Source organism: Filicampus tigris, chromosome 15 (assembly GCF_054856515.1).
Source record: "Filicampus tigris isolate MCC_2025a chromosome 15, RoL_Ftig_1.0, whole genome shotgun sequence".
Lineage (NCBI taxonomy): Eukaryota > Metazoa > Chordata > Actinopteri > Syngnathiformes > Syngnathidae > Filicampus > Filicampus tigris.
The window spans coordinates 1,978,302-2,004,444 of NC_141231.1; the positions used below are offsets into that span (position 1 = coordinate 1,978,302).

General features: G+C 40.9%; 1 protein-coding gene across 2 annotated transcripts in view; it reads left to right on the forward strand.

Moving 5' to 3' along the window:
• tln1 (talin 1) overlaps window positions 1-26,143 on the forward strand; it is a 101,445-nt gene that overhangs the window by 25,076 nt on the left and 50,226 nt on the right. For both annotated transcript variants that reach the window (XM_086053306.1, XM_086053307.1), the window contains exons 2-16: window positions 7,137-7,192; window positions 9,204-9,366; window positions 11,304-11,401; window positions 13,113-13,242; window positions 13,343-13,495; window positions 13,670-13,812; window positions 14,717-14,844; window positions 14,918-14,978; window positions 15,710-15,814; window positions 16,345-16,500; window positions 20,655-20,756; window positions 22,257-22,333; window positions 22,576-22,756; window positions 23,638-23,751; window positions 23,869-23,977. In XM_086053306.1, the coding sequence (XP_085909432.1) occupies window positions 9,237-9,366; window positions 11,304-11,401; window positions 13,113-13,242; window positions 13,343-13,495; window positions 13,670-13,812; window positions 14,717-14,844; window positions 14,918-14,978; window positions 15,710-15,814; window positions 16,345-16,500; window positions 20,655-20,756; window positions 22,257-22,333; window positions 22,576-22,756; window positions 23,638-23,751; window positions 23,869-23,977 (1,687 nt within the window). In that variant the 5' untranslated portion in view covers window positions 7,137-7,192; window positions 9,204-9,236. The remainder of the gene's footprint in view (window positions 1-7,136; window positions 7,193-9,203; window positions 9,367-11,303; window positions 11,402-13,112; window positions 13,243-13,342; window positions 13,496-13,669; window positions 13,813-14,716; window positions 14,845-14,917; window positions 14,979-15,709; window positions 15,815-16,344; window positions 16,501-20,654; window positions 20,757-22,256; window positions 22,334-22,575; window positions 22,757-23,637; window positions 23,752-23,868; window positions 23,978-26,143) is intronic.

Sequence of the window (26,143 nt, forward strand, 5' to 3'; positions counted from 1 at the left end):
GTTGAGAAACGCCGTGCTTAGAGTGCTGTATGGCTTGCCCAGTGTGAGTGGCGTGCATTATTAGAATATGATCTGTGTCTTTTGACAATAGCACTACAATTAGCATTACAGTAAACTTGAAAATGTGTGCTGTACACATCAAGCTACATTGAATATAATTTACTGGCTAAAAGCTTAGGTTTATTTTATTTTTTTCAAAAGATTGTAGAAAGACCAAAGTTCTTGCAGTAGTTATTGCTCAGTTATCAATATCGAGGAGCAGTTTTGAAAGTAAAACTTGCTTCTGCCAGAAAAGATAATTTATATCCCTCAGCTAAAGGTGATGGACAGTTCCGCCGGTTCATGCAGCTCTACTGAATGTGGGAGGGTGAAATGTGTCTGAGTGATGTAGATACAAAGAATTTGGCCTGCGGTGTGACAAGTGACAAGATAGCTATCCCTATATAATGGAAGGAAGCCTGACCAAACAAAGGAAGTCAACAAAAAGGCCTTTAAACACTAGTGATGACTCCGCGCAAATTTTGCTGTTCCATGTTGTCTCAATTTTCCATGATTCATTTCAGTCACTCCAGTGACTCTCCAGGGGTCATATTGGGATAACTTAAGGGTGCACTCATTTTGAGCATTTCATATCAGGCATAGGAAAGACTGATACCTAAAGTCTAGTTTGTTTCAATTCTCCGGCCCGGTTTCACATCATGAGTAGAAGATCTCGGCCTGGAACGATTGGTCATGCACTAGTACACACGGACTGGCCTACCTGGAGTTATTATGTAATGACAAACCGACACATGGCACTGTTCAAATAAAGACAACAAACAAGCATAACAATTTTGAAGACAGACTGAGTGCAAAACAGCAAAGGAAAGAGGAGGCAGGGCTAAACATGCTGAAGCCTGTATTTGGTAGAACTTGCCCAGAGTGGGCAATTACATGTTTGTTAAATTCTTGGCCCTAGTGATATCAAACATTTTCTCAGTAATCAATGATGTACTGTATATCCTGAAGACGATAGAAAAAATTATTGTGTGTTACTTTTCTATTATCGTGTCTATCGTCATTTGTCATCTGCAGCGAGCTGCGTGTAATATGAACATCAGAGGAAGCTTGATTTGATGGGCAAAGTTTTCACTTATCAATCTTATGTCAGACAGCTGCAAGTAAAAACAAAGCTATGTTTTTAGCATTTGGCCTACATCATGCCGATACGTTAAATATTTAAATAAGTAAACATTGTTTATCAGTCATTTTATGGTTTTATTATTATGTCTGCAGTGCATGATATCTGTTCAGCAATACCATGTGGCATTATGGGGAAAATGCTATATATTTTTAGCGTTTAGCCTACGTTTTATCAATTCAAACGTACTTTGCAAATACAGTACTTTCAAATGTGCAGATACGTTTAAACGTGTACAAACTCTTAACCCAACGCACAAGTAACTGAAAAACTGACCCCGCTCCTCACTGCCTTCAACAAACACACCATGGACATATTTGTAATAACTTGGACTACTAATGCCACCTTACTCGTTGTAGCGAGAGGTGAAGCCTGCGGCGCCCATCATACATTGCAACTCATTAAGCTCACCTCACTTGAATACATAGATTTTTTTATTTATTTTTTATTTTTTTCCCGTGGCATGTTTCCTGTCTCTGCGCCCAAAATGCCATTATGTGTGGTGTACGGTTGTACCAATTAGTCTGGGCGAAGCTCTAAATGCACATTTCATACATAAATGAAATTATAAATGATGGATGGATGGACATCAGTGCCTTGGTATGCTTTTATTTTGAAGTTGTTCGTGGCAACGCATGGTGCTGACTTGACTCGTTTTGGAAGTTGGATAGTCGGAGCCCAGTTTAAGTTTGAATTGCCATCACAAACTGTTTCCACCAACCTCAGCATGTCATCCTGAAAATATGTTCAGTCGCTAATTAAGGACGTTAAATAAACAAATCATGCTGACATTGTAGAATGCGGCGCCTGTTTCTAGCATTAGCAGCTAGTGGCGAGCAGCTAGCCGCTAAGCGAGTGCCCCATATAGGCTGAGGCTGGCAGGAGCCGTCAAACTTATTTTCAAAGGCAATTTAACAGGTGAAAATGACCCAGCACACTATGATGCTGACATCCTGACACGGTTACAGTTCCTTCTGGTCTATTTTTAATAAACCAGGGTTACTCAAATGTGCTATTTTAACCGGCTAAAATCACTACTGTTGTTCTGACGTGACTTTGTCTTAGCCCAAACTCTTACTTATAAATGTGTCTAGAGTAGAAAATACAGTTTGCTGCTTTGCACATTTTAAATCTAGGGAAAAAAGTTGATTATATAAAAATGAAAACCAATACTTTGTTCATTATTGAATTAAATGTGTTATTTTCTCTTGTAAAAAGAAAAAAGTAAAAGAAAAAGAAACAATTTCAAGATATCTGAATACTAAACTATTTGATAGATGAAGCTGTAAACACGATCTTACTGACCTTGTTACATATGTTAAATACGTTAAAAATGAAAACATTTCAAACATTGAAACAGATTTGCATGGACCAAAATGTAATAAATAATAAAAAAAGAATGATTATCCTGAGCCAAAATGGCATAAAATACTTACATTGATTCTGATCCGGTCATTTTTTGACCCACTTATTGAAAAGTGTAGGTTCCAGTCACTTATGGATCTAAGGGTTAATAGACTTTAAGAACAATTTGAAAATGCACTGTTCGAAAATAACCTTTAAAAACGCATATCATATTTTAACTACGCATACTTAGGCTACACAAAGTGCCTTTCTGAGCACTTTATTAAGGAACTGATGATGAATATGGCAACTTCAAATACAAAATGTATTCTTTGTATTAGGGATGCTCCGATCAATCGGGCACCGATCATGATCGGCCGATTTCCGTGAAAAATAACATCCGATCACCCGCAGGTCATGCTTGGCTGCCGCGAGACGAAATGGCCAAAAAGTTGATTTGTTTAATACGAGTCGACGTCCCTCCGTCCAAAAGCATCACTCGCGCCGCCCTGCACGCAACTGCCCCCGCCTACATTGACTCCAATTGAAACGCACCGCCAGAAAGGCTCCCACACAGCCGCGCCTCCGTTGCGAGCAGAGGGCCGGGACGCATCACAAGGCTGCAAAGCATGAGCTGCGGGTGATGTTTTGATCGGCAATAAAAGGCTTTGATCGAATATTCCGACCACCACTGTTGGTGTGAACATAGCATTGTCTGCTGTGTGTGTGGAGTTTGCGTCTTGTAATACTGTATATGCCATGAAAAGGTACCTCGCGTTGGCAGCATGGCCAAAAGTTTCAACACAACCAACTTAATCTGACATTTGAAGCTCAAGCAATTGGGTGAATTTACGAGGCTCACTGCATTGAATAAAGTCAAGGCGGGCACAGCACTGTATAAGTGGCATTTTTGCTACACGGAGATTAAAAGATTAACAGTGATTTTTTTTTCTCGTTGGCAAATGCACAAGATAGTTTGTATATGCACAAGACAATAAAGTTCCTGAGTCGTTTCAATTTAGGAACTCATTGAATAGTTTATTCAAGTGAAGCCTGTATGTGACTATTTTTTCTACTTTGATTATATTCTGAACCATGCAATGTTTAGGTGGTATGTTATTTATTTGACTTTTTGCATAAGTAAGTCTTTTGAGACTGCTGAATCTTTTGATCTGTTAAAAACTGTATTCGTAAAAGTTGGTAAATTTAAGTTTTTCAGTTATCTTTGTCACTGAGTAATTGTTGTATTGTGCCAGCAACGGTTTTGTATTCATGCTTTTGAAAATATATATAGATTTTTTGTCAAAATTACAGCAATAATATGGCTGTTTTTTTTTCAGATAATATTGCATAATAGCATTCACCATAAATAAATGGAAAAATATACAGATATTCCATGTGATCGGAATCGGGATCGTACGATCTCACTCATGCCTGATCGGTATCGGTGTCATAAAACCTGATCGGAACATCCCTACTTCGTATCTATGTACGGTTAAACCTGATGAACCCTTGAAAATGTTTACTACCTGTCTTGCGACCCACGCAAAATAGTGCCGTGGCCCATTTGGGTCTCGACTCACCAGTTGAGAATCACTGCATCAGTATATACATTAACAAAAATCTGCCACATGAATCCTAGTTAGCTGTCACATATATGTTCCTGCACAATATGCTTATTAAGTTGAATCTGTCTGTATTTCCACTGTTCTACAGTGCAGCAAATTATAAAAGAAATACGTTCCAGAAACAAACAAGTTTGTTTTCCTGGCATTTACCACATAGACAAAATTGTTGGTACCCCTTTGTGAATAAAAGAGGGAACCACAATGGTCACTGTAATAACTCAAAACTGACAAAGAACATTTACTGAAAACTAACGAATGAACTTCAAACATTGCATTTGAAATGTGGTTCAACAGAGTCATTAAATAAGATATATTTTTAAAAAACCCTGAATGAAACAGGTCTGGTCAAAAATGATGGTACGCTTAACTTAATATTTTGTTGCACAATCTTTTGAAACAAACATTGCAATGAGCAACAGCTCCAGCAGTCATACTGTAGGTCTTGAGGGTGCCTTCTCCAGACAGCATGTTTCAGCTCCACAGATGTACAAGAGCGTTTAAATAAGGGCTCATAGGAGGCCACTGAGAATACTCCACTGTTTTGCTGTTTGCCATTCTTGAATGTTTTTAGTTGTTTGTTTTGGTTCATTGTCCTGTTGAAAGACCCGTGATCTGCGACTGAAACCAGGCTTTCTGACAGAAGGCAGCACATTTCTTTCTAGAATGGCTTGATAGTCATGGGAATTCATTGCATTACTGCACAGCTACAAAATCCCCTTTGCCGATGTAACAAAGCAACCCCAGAATATATTCCAATATTCTCCATGTTTTACAGTAGGGAAAGTCTTCTTTTCTTGGTACCATTCTTTTTTGCAAATTAGTCAGTGGCTACGTTTACATGGACAAAATTCAGATCGGATCAGAGTTTGAATTAAAATTCTGATCGAATGCGTTGATTTCATGAACACTAAAAACATTGAATTGAAAACAATTAGGACCAACACTTTTGATCGGAACAAATTATTTTGACATGCGCAGATGTATCATGTACGCATACCGGAAATAGTCGTAGAAGAAGAAGCCGTAGCGACTTTCGTGTCAACAAAACAACACTCTGTCTGTTTGTACTTTATACATTAGCCTTATTTTGCGTATTTTTCCTGTTATATCAAGTTAACACTTCCTAATGGAGATACAGACCAGCTCAGTCTTGCTCCCCCCATTTCTTTCACTCCCTCTGCTTCTACCAGCTTCCGGTAATAACAGAAATGCGTATATTGATAGCCCATGACATGCGCGGTATATATGGTTTGTTCTGAAATTTCAGAATAAATGTTTTCATGCTCGCCGATCGGATTATCAATCGATATAAACCACCCCTCAGTTTGGAATAAAATCTTGATCGGAATGGGCTTGATCGGATCAGAATATTCAGAATGGGGTGTGTACATGAAGCATTTTTATTCAGATCCGGCCTTTAATCCGAATAAATGTGTTCATGTAAATGTAGCTAGCCACTGTTACACGTAAAAATGACACTATAACCATGGCGGCTTGTTACAAAAGCTCCACTGAATTTTCACTTTAGTTTGTATTTTTCCACCCTTTTTACCATTGCTTTGTCATTGAATTTTTATCGTACGCTGTGTTAACCCGTCATGGACTGTTTTTAGTCTTTTTGGCCGTGACATTAATTGGAGTAGAATATCCTCGCTTGATAGGTTGCGCCTTTATGGCAGCATGTTTGCAGCACCGCCGTTTTCGTTGAGGAGAATGTCGACAATATTTGACTGTCACCAATTGAGCGCGATGGTACAGCCGCGGGGCGCTTGTTGTTAATCACATTAATGCCCGTTTTGCTGACATGTTTTTTTTGGGGTGGGTGGGGCCAGTGGATGGACTGACGGACCGACGGACTATTAATGGACTAACTGACAGATTTAACTGACGGGCTGACTAACTGACAATTATAATTTGGTTTGTCTCAAAAAATGACAGACTGACGGGTATTCAGCCCGCTGACGGATGGTATGACGGACTGGCAAAATTTTGTAAAATGCCCACCTCTGGTGAGTACCATGTCATCAAACAACATAGTGGCTCCTTGTCAACCTTTAAATAGGCAGTCTAACTGAATATCAGTTTGAAAACACCTTAAATGCTAATCAGAGGACACACCTTTATATAACGTATGGTCAATATGGTCAAATTATTTTCAATCTTTTCCATCATGTTTGTCAAGTCCTGTTTCATTAATTTGTCTTTTGAAATGATTCTGTTGAACCACAAAAGAAAGGTCGATTTTCCTTGGTTGATTTTCAATAATTTGTTTGTAGTTACTTTTGTCAGTTACAAATTATATAAGTGCCACTGTGTTTTTTTTCTTTATTAACACAGGGGTACAAACAATTTTGTGTTGGTGTTTTTCTGGCATATTGATTGTGAGTGTCTCCTTAGGGGTAGGGCATTATTCCTCATTATATAAATCATATGCATTATTATTATTTGTCAATACTGTGACTGCGCAGAGGCTGTTGTCACTTTCACACTTACTCTTTCATTCAGACTGTTGACCTTTGGTGAATCTCCAGAGTTCGTTGGCAATCTCTTTATTTAAAAACTAAACTTAAAACATAGTAAACTGTAGTAGTGGCCATGCTTTGCAATAAAATCGTTCACAATTATGTAAACTTCTCGCAGCGCATGTAAAAGATGGATAGTTTTAAGATTCCAGCTATTATTGAACTTTTCCTCAGCTCCTCAAGATGTCCTTAAAGACACAGCAGACAGGATACGCCGCTTCCAGCTGAATCATAGCTGGGGGTGTGTAGACCGCTGGAATGCCCTTTTATGGCATAGAAGGGCTTTTTAAAACAGGAAATGACGACATATTCAAGTGAGGAGGAGTAGTTCTTGAAGTCACTGACAGAACAGCAGAGAGAGGATCTCAAAATGTTACTTGTTTTATTGCAAATCAAGCACTGTAGAAGCAGCGTCCGCTGATACAAATAATTGCAAACTGTGTCTATTTTTTTTATATTTAGGGAGAAGAAGAAATCCAGAATTCATCAGCTGACAGTGCAGCCAGTACAATTTGCAGGTATTGACCTCATTCACCCTCTTCACTCATAATATTTAACCTCAACAAATGTCAAATAAAAATTACAGAAACTGAAATTTCCCAAATGAAATTTTGGAATCGGAGTGGTGGAACACACTCACAAAATGCCAGAAAAGATAGAGGTTTCCTTTTGTTTTCGCAATAGAAGAGAATATAGAAAGTGTAGCGGGAAGTGATTCAGAGAAAGCAGGATGTGAGGCTCAGGGTGTCAGGGCGTCTGTGTTGTGACATTCAATCCATGTGAACTCTGATGGCAACCCATAGCACATTTTTTCTTCTCTCCCTGTTGTCACTATGCTGTCACTCACTGATGGTAACATGCAACTTCCAGACTGTTTTTAAAAGAAACCCGCTTATTCGCTGCCTCCTAATCATCTCCATTCAAATAGACCTTCAGCACAATGCCTTAAATTAAACATCGGTCAAGTCAGAAAAGTTGATAAACATAGTCAATAATACTTGTTTTTCTAAATAATAGATATAAATCAAGCATGAAAGCTAATTAGGAATCTTAATTGCAATGCAAACAATTCCCAAATGGTGCCACTCAAATACAATTTCCATGCAACTGGTTTGTCAGGTCTAGACATACGGCATACAATGACATTGTGAAATGGACTAAACATCAACAACAACTAAAAACAACCATACAACAAATAAAACATCATTAATCATTAAGTACTACTACACTTGTTTTTAATCGAAGTTGACACCTAAATGCTAAAACATCCAAATACCGGTATGTATATTTTTTGTACCACTTATCACAGTTAAATGGTTAAGTATATGCTTCTGTGGATGAAACTCTCAATTTACAGAACCTTGTGTTCCTGTTCCTAAGTCATCTGACAAAAGTTCCTCATTTTTAAACCCAGCTTTATGCGTTTGTAAAGTGACAATCGTTTTAACAGGAACATGTTGCCATCTTGTCACAATAACATAAATATTTCAAAATTCATTTTAGATACGAAACAACCAATTGGCTTGGACAAGGTAACATATTTTTCTGACCGCTGCATTGAACTCTACTGCTAGCTGGAAATGGAGTTTATTTTGAGCTCATCTGTAGCTTTAGGACACATGAGTAGTGTTGGTGCGCTCATCTGACTGTGAAGGAATGCATATGTTAAATATATAATAGTAATAGTATGGCCACCCACTGAGCTAGCTAAAGTGGGTGGATTTCTCAACACATTTACGATCATTCTGCTACGGCAACTGTCAATATCGTCGCTGTCCTGTGAAAAACACGTCCATCTTTTTTATTTTTAAAAATGCCTACATGAATGGGGTTTCTGTGTTACGGGCATCGTATTAACATGATTTTTTTTTTTTTTAATTCCAAAATTGGACATTTCTGTTTTTCACAGGACACCGATGATATGGATATTTAATGTCGTGTGACGTAGTGACGTTACGCTGGAACAAATATTAAACTGCAGCAAAATGCACCCACTTTTAACCATCTCAGGGCGTGGCCATTTTGTCACTTGTGTCGACTGAAGATGACATTGAAGTTGCTCAGGTATCAGATAACGATCAATCACAGCTCACCTGTTTTCTGAAGCTGAGCCATGATTGGTCATTATCTGAGCCCTGAGCAACTTCGATGTCATCTTCAATCGACAAGTGACAAAATGGCCACCCCCTGAGCTAGCTAAAAACGGGTGGATTTTCCAAATAACACAAATGCAATATTAATCACAAAGCCGTGTTTAGACTAGTGGGCCTCCATAGAACTTATTCTGGAAAAAAATGTGTTTGGGTTGACTTCCCCTTTTACTCATAATCCACAAACGCAATATTAATCAGAATGCCATGTTTAGAGTAATGAAGGTGGATAAAACATATTACAAATAATTTTCTTGGGTTGACATCCGCTATAACAGACCAATCTTGTTGATTTAAGTTTTCAAAAGGGTAAGTTCAAATCTCTTTTAATCATTCTGATATATCTCTATGACTTTTTTTTTCATTTGCTCTCATTTAGGTGTGAGTTGGGTGGACTTGCAGAACAGACATCATGGTGGCCTTGTCATTAAAGATTGGTGTGGGCAATGTGGTCAAGACCATGCAGTTTGAGCCCTCCACCATGGTGTATGACGCCTGCCGCATCATCAGGGAGAGAGTTACAGAGGCACAACTTGGACAGCGTGAGTTTTTTTGCCGCCATGCGTGCACACACGACGCACATGCTCACACGTTTTCACACATTGGGAGTGTTTAGAGAGAAACCAAGAATCAATGAGCAGTCTGCAGTTGGCTTGCAGACCTATAATAGACCCCACCCTAATTTCATCAATGTAAAAAAACATCAATTCAGAATGTGCAAGAATGTGAATTTGACTGCAGTTCTTTGATCAGATGTTGTTGGTGTTTTCCTTCATTACAAGATCACAATCAACGGGAAGCTACACCCTACTGCAGAGACAATTAACAGTCTCCAATGTTTGTGATCATTTTGTTGATAAACCCAAATTAGTTTCTTGCCTTTGTTATTATAAGGCATTTGTGTTTATTTTTGGCCCCTTATTTCATTAATGCCCATAAAAGGAAGTTACATTGACAAGTATTTTTAGCGTGACCATGCTATCTGTTGATCTTGCATTGAAAGCCTGAGTACCGGGTATGTCCCGTTCCAAATTATAATAGCAGAACACAGGCCTGTATTTAGGGCTGTCACTTTAGATAATTTGCGTGATAATTTACCTATTTACTATGACCAGAAGAGTAAATTACCCATAATCTAAATGCTCAAACAATATATAAAGTGGACCCCTGCATACTCCAGGTTCAGCCCCCATGGTTTTACCTATTTGCAGATTTTTGTTGAATATTTCTTTAATATGAATTGTAATTTTTTTATTATTATCAAGGTAACACAGTTTTTGTCCTCAGTAATTCAACTTTTTTTGTTTTTCATTTTTTCGAATACATTTATCAATTTATGTGTGGACTTTTGCAATTGGGGTGCCGGTCCCTATAGCCCGTGAATATCGAGGGCCCACTGTACCCTAAATACTCCTGTTGCTGTTTATCCACTTCTTCACTTCAACCTCATTAGAGATGGAAGTGAGCTAGGTAAAACTGTCTCAAAGCATTGATAAACTCATTGAGCAAAATTGGGTGAACATGCCGGGCCTTTAGGTACTTGATTACAGACTTTGCCAGGCCGGGCCTTTTGGTACTTGATTACAGACCGTTTGGTTTATTTGTTAATTATCTCGGATCCCCATGAGCTGTCATAGCCCCTCTTCGTGGGGTAATTTCTTCATTTAACATACATAACACATGACATTATATTATTTCGACAACACAAACTTACACATTGTGGTATACATTGTACATATTTCCATAACAATAAAATATTTCTTTATCAAGTTTATTAAAAGTGGTTTTCACAGAAGCTTCTGTAACAGGAGGCGGCAGAATATTCCACATAGTTATAGCTCCGAACAACACAGACCAACAAACTGTTTTAGTCTCGGACTGCGAATGGCTTGACTGGTGGAATACCTGTGCTGATCTCTCCCTGAATGCAAAAGGGGTGCGCAAAAGAGGTGTGCGTGAACAACTGCTGAGCTCCAGTCAAAGGGGCAGCCCAGTGCCAGTTTGGCAGCTTTGTTGCAGTTTAATCCGATGGTTTTTTTTTTTTTTTTTACTGCTCCTGCCCACACCACAGAACAATAGTCCTGGTGGTTCAGCCTTTGGTGTTATCCCACCAGGGATAGAAGCTGGTTAGAAGCTGGTTAAGTGTTGTCATGAACCACAATTAGCCTCTTGGTTCAAAGTTTGGTGTACACACTGTGCTATTTATTGTTACATCAACAGCAGGGCTCACCATTGCTTGACTTAACCAACTTTTGTTTTAAACTCACAAATACAAATATTGAGAAATCTGAGTTTGCTTTCTTGAACTATTGATATCCATCATCTAACGTCATCTTGAACGGAGTACATGTGTCAATCATCCATCTTGTATGGAGCACTTGTATTGATCATACATAGACCATTGACAGACATTTAGCGCAGTAAATTCAAACAAACACTATTGAAGAAATTAATCAGCATTGTCGTTTTTTTTTTGCAGCCAATGACTATGGACTGTTTCTCTCTGATGAAGACCCCAAAAAAGGCATTTGGCTGGAGGCTGGAAAAGCCCTAGACTACTACATGTTGAGGAATGGGGTGAGTCACTCCTAAAAAGGAAGACAGACAGTACAATCTACACTGGTCCACTTTATGGGCACTCCAGAAAATACAGAAACTTTTTCAGCTAAATGGACAGTTATCTCAAATAAACATCCATATCATTATTTTAGGAATGCTTAGTAATACTAAAAAAATGTTTGGACGTGATGGCATCAAACACTGCAGCAAAAATAAGACTAGTATCACATTTGACCAAATGCCAACAATAGGGAAAATGAATGAAGAGTTCATAAAGTTATTGATACAGTGGTGCCGACAGATAGTAGTGACTCGACTTAGAAATATTTTGAGATGCAAGCTGTCATTCGGACATGTTTTTCCTTTGACTTGCGGGTGAGATACCAGCACTGTATGGTGCAGAGGCGGAGCCAGAACGTGGCTAATGAGTGGGCCTGGAAAAACAAGGGTGGGCCTGAATATTTCTTTCACTGAGCACAATCCTCCTGTCCCGACACCTCGCATATTCAAATAAAACGAGAAACTGAATAATATGAAGTTCGGATATTCCTTAAACAACACCAATTATGCCATTTTTAATATTCAATAAAATAAAAAAACACAACGAAACACTAATTCAAAATAATTCAATAATAATTTACGAACAATTTAAAAGTATATATTTTTTTTATGAATCCTACTGGTTGGGCAGTCTGTTAATCTGGGTGGGCCTGTGCACACCCAGGCCCACACATGGCTTCGCCCCTGATATGGTGGCAACCACACAACCTTGCCTGAAGATAGTTGCCGCTAGTTTAATGCTTAGCTCTAATGGAAAATGTCATTGTCACTGCCATCGGTTGGGATCGATAGTTGCAGTCTCACAACTCTTTAAGCAATTTGAACACAACTGGTGGAACAACACATGAAGACAGATTAACATTACGCATAGGCTCATATTATCTTCTACAAAAATGACTTTTATACAGTAATATATTACAAAATTAATAATATTATTGTTTGTTTCTCTGACTGTATTATACAGTACTGCCTCCTGGAGGCCAAAGTGGCCACACCACAAGCAGCAGCACAATGAAGATTGCTCAATTAAATCATGACGCAAAACTAATTAAAAAATGTCTATTCTATTTAATTATGTTATTACGCCACATTTTGATAAGAGAGGTTGGATGGCTCAGTAGGTAGCACTCCAGTTGGGTCCCTCAGTAAGACCCTTTATGCTATTCACTGTTTTCCAGCCACTGTGGTGGTGTGATGCACTAGGGAGGGCATTTGGCGTAAAACTGTGCCAAATACAGGTGATCATGCATGTAACTCACTGTGATGACCCAGACTAAAAGGGGCTAAGCCGAGAGTTAAACAACAACAACAACAACTCCATGTTTTGATGAAGTTCAATATAATTGAGGGGTCATTTTACTATTAAAATATTATTGTACTCACAGTTTTGCTTTTCAATGTGTCAATATGAGGCGCAAAATGCGAATTTTGACTTGCAAATTGGATGCGAACCCACTTATTTGGAGCTTTGACCTACTATTTAAAGCCCGTATCCCACTGAGGGGTGAACGCTTGCGAGTGGTGGCGAAGGTAGCGAATGTGCGTTCACGTCAGGGTTCGTTCAAGGTCGCAAATGTTCGCCAAACGTTCTCCGGACGTTCGCCACACGTTTCTTGTCGCAAGGGAATTTTGAACATGTCATCCACTTCAATAATATTTTGTCTCTCAGGACACTCTGGAGTACAAGAAGAAACAGAGGCCTCTGAAGATCCGTATGCTGGATGGCACTGTGAAGACTGTCATGGTGGATGATTCCAAGATCGTTAGCGACATGCTCATGACTATCTGTGCCAGAATAGGTGAAATATTTTATACAATTATCACTTGAATTTTATCACTTGAAATAACAGCTTTGAGTCCTGAAAATTCCTACTAAATTGAAACGTTTTTGATGTATAGGTATTACAAACTATGACGAGTACTCACTGGTGCGAGACATTGGTGAGGAGAAGAAGGAGGAGACTACAGGCACTCTTAAAAGAGACAAAACACTGCTCCGAGATGACAAGAAGATGGAGAAATTAAAGCAGAAGCTCCACACAGATGATGAATGTATGACATCGATCTGCTTTCAACATCTGATTAATGTTGATGTTATGACTGAGTCTAGAAATGTTGAGTAATGGTAAATGAAATGGATACACGTGTCTAATTACTATCATTTTTCGTGACTTGCATTTCACTGATGTTGAAAAGGTTAGTTTAGATTGAAGTTATGTTCCACAGTAAACTGGTTGGACCATGGGCGGACTTTGAGAGAGCAAGGTGTTGAAGAGACAGAAATGTTGTTGCTGAGGAGGAAGTTCTTCTATTCAGATCAAAATGTTGACTCCAGGGACCCCGTACAGCTCAATCTTCTCTATGTGCAGGTACACGAATCACGTGAATCGCCTTTTTTTTGGAGTGTTTTTTTAATGATTTGTTTCTGAGCAAGCCAGTACAAGCATCTCATTTTTTCAGGAAAAAAAAAATAAAAGAAGTTCATAGACAAAACAAAACAAGAGGTGACCATGTCACCATTTGTGACCGCTCTACACATGCTGCTCGAAAAAGGAGTGGGAAGAAGAAAACTAGGATCTCGTGCCGCATGGTAGCCAAAGTTATAATTCAGGGCTTTTATTGGGGCAATTGGTGTTGTAATTAACACATCCTCATTACCACGTATCAGCTGCATCATATAGCTAAGATAGCTAGCTAGCCAGAGAGATGGTCTCTGTGGGCTGAAGTTGGCTAGTGTCCTTCTTTCTTTGCCGTGTTTGATGGACTTAGTGAAACGTTGCTAGCAAACTAATGGCAGAGGTGTTGATACTCTACACAGCCCAAGAGAGGCTCCAGTGATTTTCCTGCTTAATACTTTATTTAATGCTCATTAGCTTGCTAACTATACTCATACAACAACACACGTGCACTCCCCACATACCTCGAGACACATGTTGAGCTCCCCATGCAAATGACAACACACGCAACAATATTATAAGACTCATTCTGATCCAAGTCTGAAAATTATGATTTGATGTTTTTCCACACTCACCCGAATGTCATTTTGAATTCCTACTGTTTAATGCACAGCCTTAATTATTACAGTCTGCAGCATGAGGAAATTTCTTACGATTTTGCGACTGGGTGGATAATTAATCTTGCAATTATGACAAGGGAAATAATTGCACACCAAACTCACAGGATACAATAACAAAGTGGTTTCATAAGTATTGACTTGATGTTGACTAAAAGGGTAACTAACGAATGTGCACACGTCTGTGTTGTTGTGAACAGGCCCGTGATGACATTCTAAATGGGTCTCATCCAGTCTCCTTTGACAAGGCCTGTGAGTTTGCTGGTTATCAGTGTCAGATCCAGTTTGGTGATCACAATGAATCTAAACACAAACCTGGATTCTTAGAGTGAGTGTTATCTTATATTGAACTCTGTTTAGATAAATTCTGTCTGACTCATGTTGACCTTTGTACAACACAGTTTAAAAGAGTTTCTTCCCAAAGAGTACATCAAACACAAAGGCGAGAAAAAGATCTTCCAGGTAAGAATACAATACCCAACAGATTTGGCAATAAAACAGAAATCAATTCAAATAAGTTACCTCAGATGTATAGCGTATTTTTAAACAAATATTTAATATTTAATTATAATTACCTGATTATGGCAGGTCGCTAGAGCAGTGATTCCCAACCAGGGTGTCATGGCACCTTGCATGCTGTGAGAAATCATCTTGGGTGCTATAAGAAATGATCGAATTTCACTTAATTATTCAGAAAATTATTATTTATGAATTACAGATATAACTTTGTTATCAATCTACGCCTGTGACATACTGTATAGTAAACGGCAGAACAATTAAATGCCCTTCTTTAAGATGGCACAGGATAGCCACCTGTTGTCATTCATACAACAAATGGTTTCCTGCGAGTATATCAGCTTTGTGTTCATTTAAAAAGGCCCACATTTAACACTTGGGAAGTCCATTTGTGAATAAATTGAGACAAGGTTATTTTTGTTTTAGCATTTTGGTTTAGTAATATGCAGTGAGATTTTTGTTATGTAAAATGTTTGTCTTTAAAATGTAGACATTGAACGATTGTACGATGTACATTTTCTTCTCATCATATTACCAGTGCAAGTTATTATTTTTACAACTTTGACGTGATTCACATACATTTCTAATGTTGTCCCTTATAGGTGGGGTCCAAAGAATCCTTTGTGGTTCAATAGCTAATGCCGCACATTAATGCTTTTGGTCTGTTGTCTACCCAGGCACACAAAAACTGCCAAAACATGACAGAGATTGAGGCCAAAGTCAGCTATGTGAAGTTAGCCAGGTCTCTTAAAACCTATGGAGTGTCATTTTTTTTGGTCAAGGTAAGAGGACTTTCAATAAGATGTTATATCTGAACTGACTGATATTGGACCTGCATTTATTAATTTTAAAGAGGAAGTCTACCCAAACACATTTTCTTTCAGAATATTTTCTATGGATGCCCACTCATTGAAACAAGCCATTCTGATTAATATTGTCTTTGTGGAATATGAGAAATCCACCAATTTTTAGCCATCCCTGGGGGCGACCATTTTGCCACTTCTGTCAATTGAAAATGACATTGAGTTGCTCAGGGCTCAGATAACGACGAATTACAGCGGAGCTTCAGAAAACTGAGGTGTGATTGGTCCTTTGAGCCCTGAGCAACTATGATGTCATTTTCAGTCATTCACAGAAGTGACAAAATGGCCGCCTCCTGAGATGGATAAAAGTGGGTGGATTTTACTGCTTAATTCATAGTCCACAAATGCACTATTAATCAGAATTCCCCGTTTCAACTAGTGGTCCTGCATAGAACATATTCTTGAAAAGAATATGTTTGGGTTGACTTCCCTTTTTAAATATCACGTAGGAGAAGATGAAGGGCAAGAACAAACTGGTACCACGTCTCTTGGGCATCACCAAAGAGAGTGTGATGAGGGTGGATGAGAAAACAAAGGAGGTGATCCAGGAGTGGAACCTGACCAATATCAAACGTTGGGCTGCTTCACCCAAGAGTTTCACTCTGGTGAGTTCTTTCTACAATGACAGACATATGATTAGCACTTGCTCAGAGTTCTTCATTAACTGGTCAGGTTTCCACCCAGTGACAACAAGACTGTGTCATGATCAAGAAGATTACTCAATGTTTTTGAGCAGTTACACTTTACACTTACCTAAGTCAATTTGCTGTGTTGAGGCACGACATAACGCAAACTAAATGCCCAGCATGTGCAGTCTTGCAGCAACAAAGACAGCATCATCTTTCAATCATTCCGGTGTGTAATGCCATATTTAGGTAAAATAAGACTTCTATTTCCTGTAGTTGTTAGAATCACAAAACATCAACTATATCATATTTCTACAAGGGTATTTTAAAACTGTTGAGTCATTTTTGATTGCTTGATTTGTTGATACAAAAATCTCATCCAGTTGTCAGCTGTTTTATATGAGTGGAGTTGGGGTATTTGTTTTTTGTGCTGTCCTGTACAACCAGATACAAGGATCTGTTCAACAAACCTTGGGCTCAACATGGAGTCACAATTAACACCACCACTAGTCATCACGGTGACAAAGTCCGTATTTGCCATTGGCCTAGAAATATGTGAGGCGGGCAGTAGGTGATTTGCATAAGATAGGACCTAAAACTAAACTAAAGGAACTAAAAGGTTCATTTAAGTAAGAAAAAAATAGGGGGTGTAAAATGGGCTGGAATTGAGTGGATGAGTTTGTTTTTTTTTCCTTTATTGAACATTTACACCAGTTTTACCAACATCATATTCAAAAATATTTTTCTTTTTTATTATATAATCCCCCACCCGAACCAATGAAAAGGTCAAATTAAATTCCATCCATCCATCCATTATCTCCCGCTTATCCGAAGTCGGGTCGCGGAGGCAGCAGCTTCAGCAGGGAAGCCCAGACTTCCCTCTCCCCAGCAACATCCTCCAGCTCTTCCGGAAGGATCCCAAGGCGTTCCCAGGCAAGCCGGGAGACATAGTCTCTCCAGCGTGTTCTGGGTCGTCCTCGGGGTCTCCTGCCGGTGGGACATGCCCGGAACACCTCACCAGGGAGGCGTCCAGGAGGCATCCTAATCAGATGCCCGAGCCACCTCAACTGGCTCCTCTCGACGCGGAGGAGCAGCGGCTCGACTCTGAGTCCCTCCCGGATGGCCGAACTTCTCACCCTATCTCTAAGGGAGAGCCCGGACACCCTGCGAAGGAAACCCATTTCGGCCGCTTGTATCCGAGATCTTGTTCTTTCGGTCATGACCCACAGCTCATGACCATAGGTGAGAGTAGGAACGTAGATCGACCGGTAAATTGAGAGCTTCGCCTTTCGGCTAAGCTCCTTCTTCACCACGACAGACCGATACAGGGTCCGCATCACAGCAGACGCTGCACCGATCCGCCTGTCGATCTCCCGTTCCATCTTACCCTCACTCGTGAACAAGACCCCAAGATACTTGAACTCCTCCACTTGGGGCAGAATCTCATCCCCGACCTGGAGAGGGCACGCCACCCTTTTCCGACTGAGGACCATGGTCTCAGATTTGGAGGTGCTGATCTTCATTCCGACCGTTTCACACTCGGCTGCGAACCGCTCCAGCGAGAGTTGGAGATCGCAGCTTGAAGAAGCCAACAGTACTACATCATCTGCAAAAAGCAGAGATGCAACACTGAGGCCACCAAACCGGACCCCCTCGACACCTCGGCTGCGCCTAGAAATTCTGTCCATAAAGGTTATGAACAGAATCGGTGACAAAGGGCAGCCTTGGCGGAGTCCAACGCCCACAGGAAACGAATCCGACTTACTGCCGGCAATTCGGACCAAACTCTGGCATCGGTGGTACAGGGACCGGACAGCCCTTATCAGGGGGCTCGGTACCCCGTACTCCCGAAGCACCCCCCACAGAACTCCCCGAGGGACACGGTCGAACGCCTTCTCCAAGTCCACAAAACACATGTAGACCGGTTGGGCAAACTCCCATGCACCCTCGAGGACCCTGCTGAGGGTGTAGAGCTGGTCCACTGTTCCACGGCCAGGACGAAAACCACATTGCTCCTCCTGAATCCGGGATTCGACCTTCCGACGGACCCTCCTCTCCAGCACCCCTGAATAGACCTTGCCGGGGAGGCTGAGGAGTGTGATCCCTCTGTAATTGGAGCACACCCTCCGGTCCCCCTTCTTAAAAAGGGGGACCACCACCCCAGTCTGCCAATCCAGAGGCACTGTCCCCGATGTCCACGCGATGTTGAAGAGACGTGTCAACCATGACAGCCCCTCAACATCCAGAGCCTTTATGAACTCCGGGCGGATCTCATCCACCCCCGGGGCTTTGCCACCGAGGAGCTTTTTGACTACCTCGGTGACTTCAACCCCAGAGATAGGAGAGCCCACCTCAGAGTCTCCAGGCTCTGCTTCCTCAGTGGAAGGCGTGTCGGTGGAATTGAGGAGGTCTTCGAAGTACTCTCCCCACCGACCCACAACGTCCCGAGTTGAGGTCAGCAGCACCCCATCTCCACTATAAACAGTGTTAATGGTGCACTGCTTCCCCCTCCTGAGACGCCGGATGGTGGACCAGAATTTCCTCGAAGCCGTCCGGAAGTCATTTTCCATGGCCTCCCCGAACTCCTCCCACACCCGGGTTTTTGCCTCAGCAACCGCCAGAGCCGCATTCCGCTTGGCCTGCCGGTACCCGTCAGCTGCCTCCGGGGTCCCGCAGGCCAAAAAGGCCCGATAGGACTCCTTCTTCAGCTGGACAGCATCCCTTACCGCTGGTGTCCACCAGCGGGTTCGGGGATTGCCGCCGCGACAGGCACCGACCACCTTGCGGCCGCAGCTCCGATCGGCCGCCTCAACAATGGAGGCACGAAACATGGTCCACTCGGACTCGATGTCCCCCGCCTCCCCCGGGACGTGGGAAAAGTTCTGCCGGAGGTGGGAGTTGAAACTCCTTCTGACAGGGGATTCTGCCAGACGTTCCCAGCAAACCCTCACAATACGTTTGGGTCTGCCAGGTCGGACCGGCATCTTCCCCCACCATCGGAGCCAACTCACCACCAGATGGTGATCAGTTGACAGCTCCGCCCCTCTCTTCACCCGAGTGTCCAAAACATGCGGCCGCAAGTCTGATGATACGACTACAAAGTCGATCATCGAACTGCGGCCTAGGGTATCCTGGTGCCAAGTGCACATATGGACACCCTTATGCTTGAACATGGTGTTCGTTATGGACAATCCGTGATGAGCACAGAAGTCCAGTAACCGAACACCGCTCGGGTTCAGATCGGGGGGGCCGTTCCTCCCAATCACACCTCTCCAGGTCTCACTGTCATTGCCCACGTGAGCATTGAAGTCCCCCAGCAGAACGATGGAGTCCCCAGGTGGAGCGCCCTCCAGCACACCCTCCAAGGACTCCAAAAAGGGTGGGTACTCTGCGCTGCCGTTTGGTGCATAAGCACAAACAACAGTCAGGACCCGTCCCCCCACCCTCAGGCGGAGGGAGGCTACCCTCTCGTCCACCGGGGTAAACCCCAATGTACAGGCGCCAAGCCGGGGGGCAATAAGTATGCCCACACCTGCTCGGCGCCTCTCACCCTGGGCAACTCCAGAGTGGAAGAGTGTCCAACCCCTCTCGAGAGGACTGGGACCAGAACCCAAGCTGTGCGTGGAGGTGAGCCCGACTATATCTAATCGGAACCTCTCAGCCTCACACACCAGCTCAGGCTCCTTCCCTGCCAGAGAGGTGACATTCCATGTCCCAAGAGCTAGTTTTTGCTGCCGGGGATCGGACCGCCAAGGTCCCCGTCTTCCGCCGCCGCCCAGCTCACACGGCACCCGACCCCTTTGGCCCCTCCCACCAGTGGTGAGCCCATGGGAAGGGGGACCCACGTATCCTTTTCGGGCTGAGCCCGGCCGGGCCCAAATTAAATTTAGAAATAAAATAATAATAATAATAATACATCAATAAATAAAACAATAATAATAACAACATTTAAAGTAAGTTCATTGCTCCAGTCACAATGATGCTTGCTGATGTGGAGTTTTGATGGTTTTCTTTATTGTATGTGTAAAGTGCCTTGAGATGTCATGACATGTCACATGACTAACTGCTACAGTGGGAGGGAGGACACTGTGCCGTAATCTTGAAATGAATGACACTATTTCATCTACTTTCAGGATTTTGGAGATTATCAGGATGGCTACTACTCAGTGCAGACCACTGAGGGAGAGCAAATAGCCCAACTTATTGCTGGTTACATTGACATCATCCTTAAGAAGGTAACAGACAGTACATTTTCATATCACTCACTTTGTTCGTATCCATTCCGAATCAGTCATGTCATTTTCAATATTTTAGGACCATAACTGCTTTGTCACATGAGATTTCAGGTGTGGGTTAGGGTGAGGTGTTTTGACTGCTAGTGGGTGGGAGGGATATATTGTCTTTTATTACCTATTTTGTGAAGCACCTTTTTTAAGAGGGAAGGTGGCTAAAAAAATCTTGATAATTGATTGAATGATGAATGTAAACTGTTAATTTTAAAATGAATATTTTTTCCATCTTTTGGAATGTTTTAACATGAATGTCAACACTAATGAAAGAAAACATTATGAAGAGCCTGAAAATTTTAATTGGAAAATTGTTGTATACTGTGCACAACTCACTAAAAGTTAGAGATATTTGCCTTGTTAAATTTCAGGTTGAACCTAAAATGTAGTCGGACCTTTTCAGGTGAACTAAATTTGTCCTTAACTGAACTTTTGAATGCACATGTCCAACTGTTCAACGATTTAGAGGTTATGATAACGTACCACTGAATTTTGGACCCTCAAACCTGATTTATAACAAAAGACAATAGAAACAGAATTTAATGGAGAAAGGGGGCATGTAACACATGAAATACAGGGATAATGAAATTGGAGAGTTGGTAAAAGAGGGACGTGGGAATCATAAATATTGACTACTCCCCCCAAAAATAGAGTTGGACGAGTCACAGTAATAACAGTCCCCTCCAAAAGTATTGGAAAGTCAAGGTCGGTTTCTTTGTTTTTGTTGTATACTAAAGACATTTGGGTTTCAGATCAAAAGATTCATATGAGACAAAACTTCAGAATTACACATTTTATTTCATACTATTTACATCTGACTGTGTTAAACAACAGGACAAAGCACCGTTTGTTTGAAGCCACACACTTTTCAACTGAGCAAAATTATTGAAACTCACACTATGACAATAACCTAAAGTAGACGTCAAAACCCCCAAATTATTTGCAACAATATGTTCTAGTCTAAACATGGCCTTCTGATTAATATTGCCTTTGTGGAATATGAGTTAAAAAGCAAAATCCACCCGTTTTTAGCCATCTCAGGGGGCGGCCATTTTGTCACTTCTGTTGACTGAAAATGACATCACAACTAGTAAGGGCTCAGGTAACGACCAATCACGGCTCACCTGTTTTCGGAAGCTGACCCATGATTGGTCATTGTGAGCCCTGAGCAACTGTGATGTCATTTTCAGTTGACAGAAGTGACAAAATGTCTGCCTGAGATGGACAAAAGCGAGTGGCTTTTACTGTTTAATTCATATTCTACAAACACAATATTAATCAGAATGTCGTGTTTAGACTAGTGGGCCTGCATAGAACATATTCTTGTAAAGAACATTTTTGGGTTGACTTCCGCTTTAAGTATTCTCTGATGTCCACTTTCAGTGTTTTTAAATGAGAACTATACTATCCATATGATCAATTGTAACTGCCAATAATATCTTTTGACAGAAAAAAAGCAAAGACCACTTTGGGCTGGAGGGAGATGAAGAGTCAACGATGCTAGAGGACTCCGTGTCCCCTAAAAAGTATGTGTGCATTCTTACATTTCTGTCAGTAGCATTGCTGTCTGTCATCTCTTTCTCAAACAAACAAATACTTTGGACCCTCATCCATGCAGCATATTTTGGGGGACTTGAAACAGCCATAAAAAAGAAACTGGACTAGCTGTCTAATATGAGATCTCACCAAAATGTTACCGCCCATCTTACGATGATAGCGAGTAGCAAATTCCTCTTTTTTTTTTTTTTTTTTTTTTACTTTACTTCAGGTCAACAGTGTTGCAGCAGCAGTTCAACAAAGTGGGTAAGGTAGAGACAGGCTCAGTGGCCCTGCCAGCCATCATGCGCTCAGGAGCTGGTGGTCCAGAGAGTTTCCAGATGGGCTCCATGCCTCAGGCCAAGCAGCACATCACCAGTGGACAGATGCACAGAGGACACATGCCCCCGCTGGTAAAACAAATATTACTATAAAGCATTAAATAGCACAACCAATGCATATGAATTCATGTCTGAATTCATGGTTCGCAAACTGGAGTTTGATTTTGGGGCAACAAAAGGCAACATTTTTTGAGAATATAGGCTTTTTTTTGTAGAATCAAGGTGTCTTTTCTAGAATAATAGACAGTATTATGACAATAAACGGTGTTTTTTTAATGCGTTGGTAAAATATGAACTTTGACTATTACCACGACTTAGAGAATTGTTGTGTAAAGGTCACTACTTTTTTCGAGAATAAGTACAGTTTTATTTTCATAACATAACTTTTTGTCCTCCAAAAAAAAAGATTTTGTTATCATAACATTAGTACTGTTTTCTCACATTTTTAAAACATTTTAATTCCGATGTCATTTAGCGGTACACAGATTGTGTACAAGTTTGAAAAGCCCCAGTTTGAATTACATTTGTATATTGTGTAACCTTCAAAACCTATGCCTGACATCGTTACAATGCATCATCAAGCTTGGGATTAATTTATAAGTACAGACAGTAAGCAAGGAACCCAGCTTTTCTTGGATATATAGATAAAGACAACATTCCCTTCCTGTACCACAGTTTTATAAATGCCCATTTGCAAAGGAGTACGGGGAGCAACTTGGCGGTTGACGTGGAGCAGAAAGTGGATCAAACAATTTTGCATCTGAAACTGAATTAGCGTTTTTCTTTTCCCATTATGGAAAGAAATGTTGTTACTCTTTAAGTTGGAAGTACCGGTAGTCTCTTTGCATCATTGCATATGTAGAAAGGCTCTTTATAAAGCCAATTTATTATCATTATTTTTATCCCAGGTATACAGTAGAGACGGTGATCTGAGGAATTTTGTGTGTTTGCAGACTTCAGCTCAGCAAGCCCTGACTGGCACCATCAACTCCAGTATGCACGCTGTCCAGGCTGCACAGGCCTCTTTGGATGACTTCGATACCCTGCCACCACTGGGAACAGATGCTGTAAGATCTTGCTCTCCTCTACACTAACCTGCCAATAAAACCTTACAGTACTTGTACAGAGTAGGCTCTTAACATTGGCCAATGGTTTTATACTGTAATTTTATTCTTGTGTTTAAGGCATCCCAAGCCTGGCGCAAAAATAAGATGGACGAGTCCAAACATGAGATCCATTCTCAAGTGGATGCTATTACAGCGGGCACTGCCTCCATGGTTAACCTCACTGCAGGTAAAGCTGTACAGTGAGAACAGACGTCTGTTCCCAGTGAATTGTCAAGATGTTGTAGTGCTTGGGGTTTAGCTACTTTACACAGTCAGAGTGATCACAGTGCAATAAAGCAGTTTGAAGGTTTCATTTAAACAATATCTGAAATTATAACTATAATTAGGTACAATTTTGAAGTAGATTTTAAATAAAGAACAATTCATCCATTTGCATTTGCCATTATGAATGGCTCCAAAGTTGATACTGTGCTTTATAGCCCACAGCAAAGTCAACTGATGCTTGATGTTCTTGACAGCACCTCACATCTGTTGCAGATAGTCTCCATTTAAGACAACTTAACATTTGGTTTGAATAGTGTCCGCTTATTTCATTACCCTTCAAGAGGCTAACGATAGCACATTCTTTTTTCTTAATGAATACACTTTCATGTGTACGCATGCTACAATTTGAATTAAAGTACGGGAAGTCCTCTATTTACAAACAAGTTCCGCTCCTACACTGGCGATGTAACCCAAATTTATGCGTATGTCGGATTTCACCGTTAAGCGAAATTTACATCAAAATACTTAGTAGAAAAAAAACAAAAAAACGTTCAAATAAAAACATAAGATGCTGTACTTACCATTACTGATAAGAGGTGGATGTATAAGAAGGAGGGAGGGCGAAAAAGGCAAAGATTAGGGGTGTAACAGAAACGGTTTGAACTGGAAAACCGTTTTTTGATTTAAAAGGTGTGAGTGTATTGAATCGAACCGAATCGAAACGTTCCTATTTGAAATGTATCGAGACATGTATCGAATCGTCTTTTATTGGAGAGCTATATCTTAGAAGGAATTGGCACATTTACAGTCCTGACAAATTCATTCAAATGTGTGTAAAACAACAACAAAAAAGTAATCGATCATACACTATTGAACTGAGCCATACTATATGGAATCGTAATCTCACTGAGTCGAATCGAACTGAATCGCTCCACTTTCAAATTGAACCGTCCTTGAATCGTTTTGCACCTAACATATCAAAAACCGTATCGAATCGTCTTTTGTGGAGAGATGCACACCCTTAGCAAAGATACTGCCGGCATGCAAATAGATATGATCGGGACGTTCTGCGCATGCTCAACCGCAAGGAATCCTTGTCTTTGTAGTACAGGAAGTGCTTGTATGCGGAAGTGCAGTGTTTGGCCCATCGCAAATACACGATCACAAGTAAACAAGCAGAAATGACATCCATTTGAGTCACAATGCCGTGCGTCGCCATTCACAGTGAGTTATTCAAATGCCAGAGCAACTTTGTCCACTCATTCATCTAAACGAGTTATTTCAAATGTTTCAGAAATGGGAAGTTTTGACCTTAACCCGAATATTGGCTGCATGTAAGCATAGTCACTATGGTGCTGGGGACAAAATGGCAAATGCGGCATGGGTGTCGTAAAGTTGAAATGTCTTCAAAACCTTGTAATTCGAGGACTTCCTGTATTTATTTTAATCTGCTGTTTGCCTAGCATCCATTGTGTTGAGCCCCAATCCCCAATTTTCCCACCTTGGTGGAGGTCGCACTCTAATGGGTGCCGTTGACAATGAAGGACTCATTGGTTATGTTTACATGGACAAATTTATTCGGATTAAAAGCCTGATCGCAATTAAAATGCTTCATGTACACAACCCGTTCTGAATAGTCTGACCGCGTTCAAGACCATTCCGATCAAGATTTTGTTCTCAACGAGAGTGGTGGTTTATGTCGATTAATAATCCGATCGGCGCGCATGAAAACACATGAAAACATTTCGGAATAAACCGTCTTTACCGCGCATGTCTGTGACCTCAGTATACGCGTTTCTGTTATTCCCGGAAGCTAATAGAAGCAGAGCGAGCTAAAGACATGGCGGGAGCTAGAATGAACTGGTCTGTTCTGATCTCCATTAGGATGTGTTAACTCAATGTGTCAGCGCAAACGGGAAAAATACGCGAAATAACACTTAACGTTAAAAAGTACAAATGGACCGAGCGTTGTTTTGTTGACACAGAAGTCTCTATACGGATTCTTCTTCCATTACTATTTCCGGTATATTTGGTCAATCTGCGCACGTGAAAATAATTTGTTCCACTCGAAGGTGCGATGCGAGCAAGTCCTAATCGGATGAACATTTTTTGTGTCCATGAAAACAGC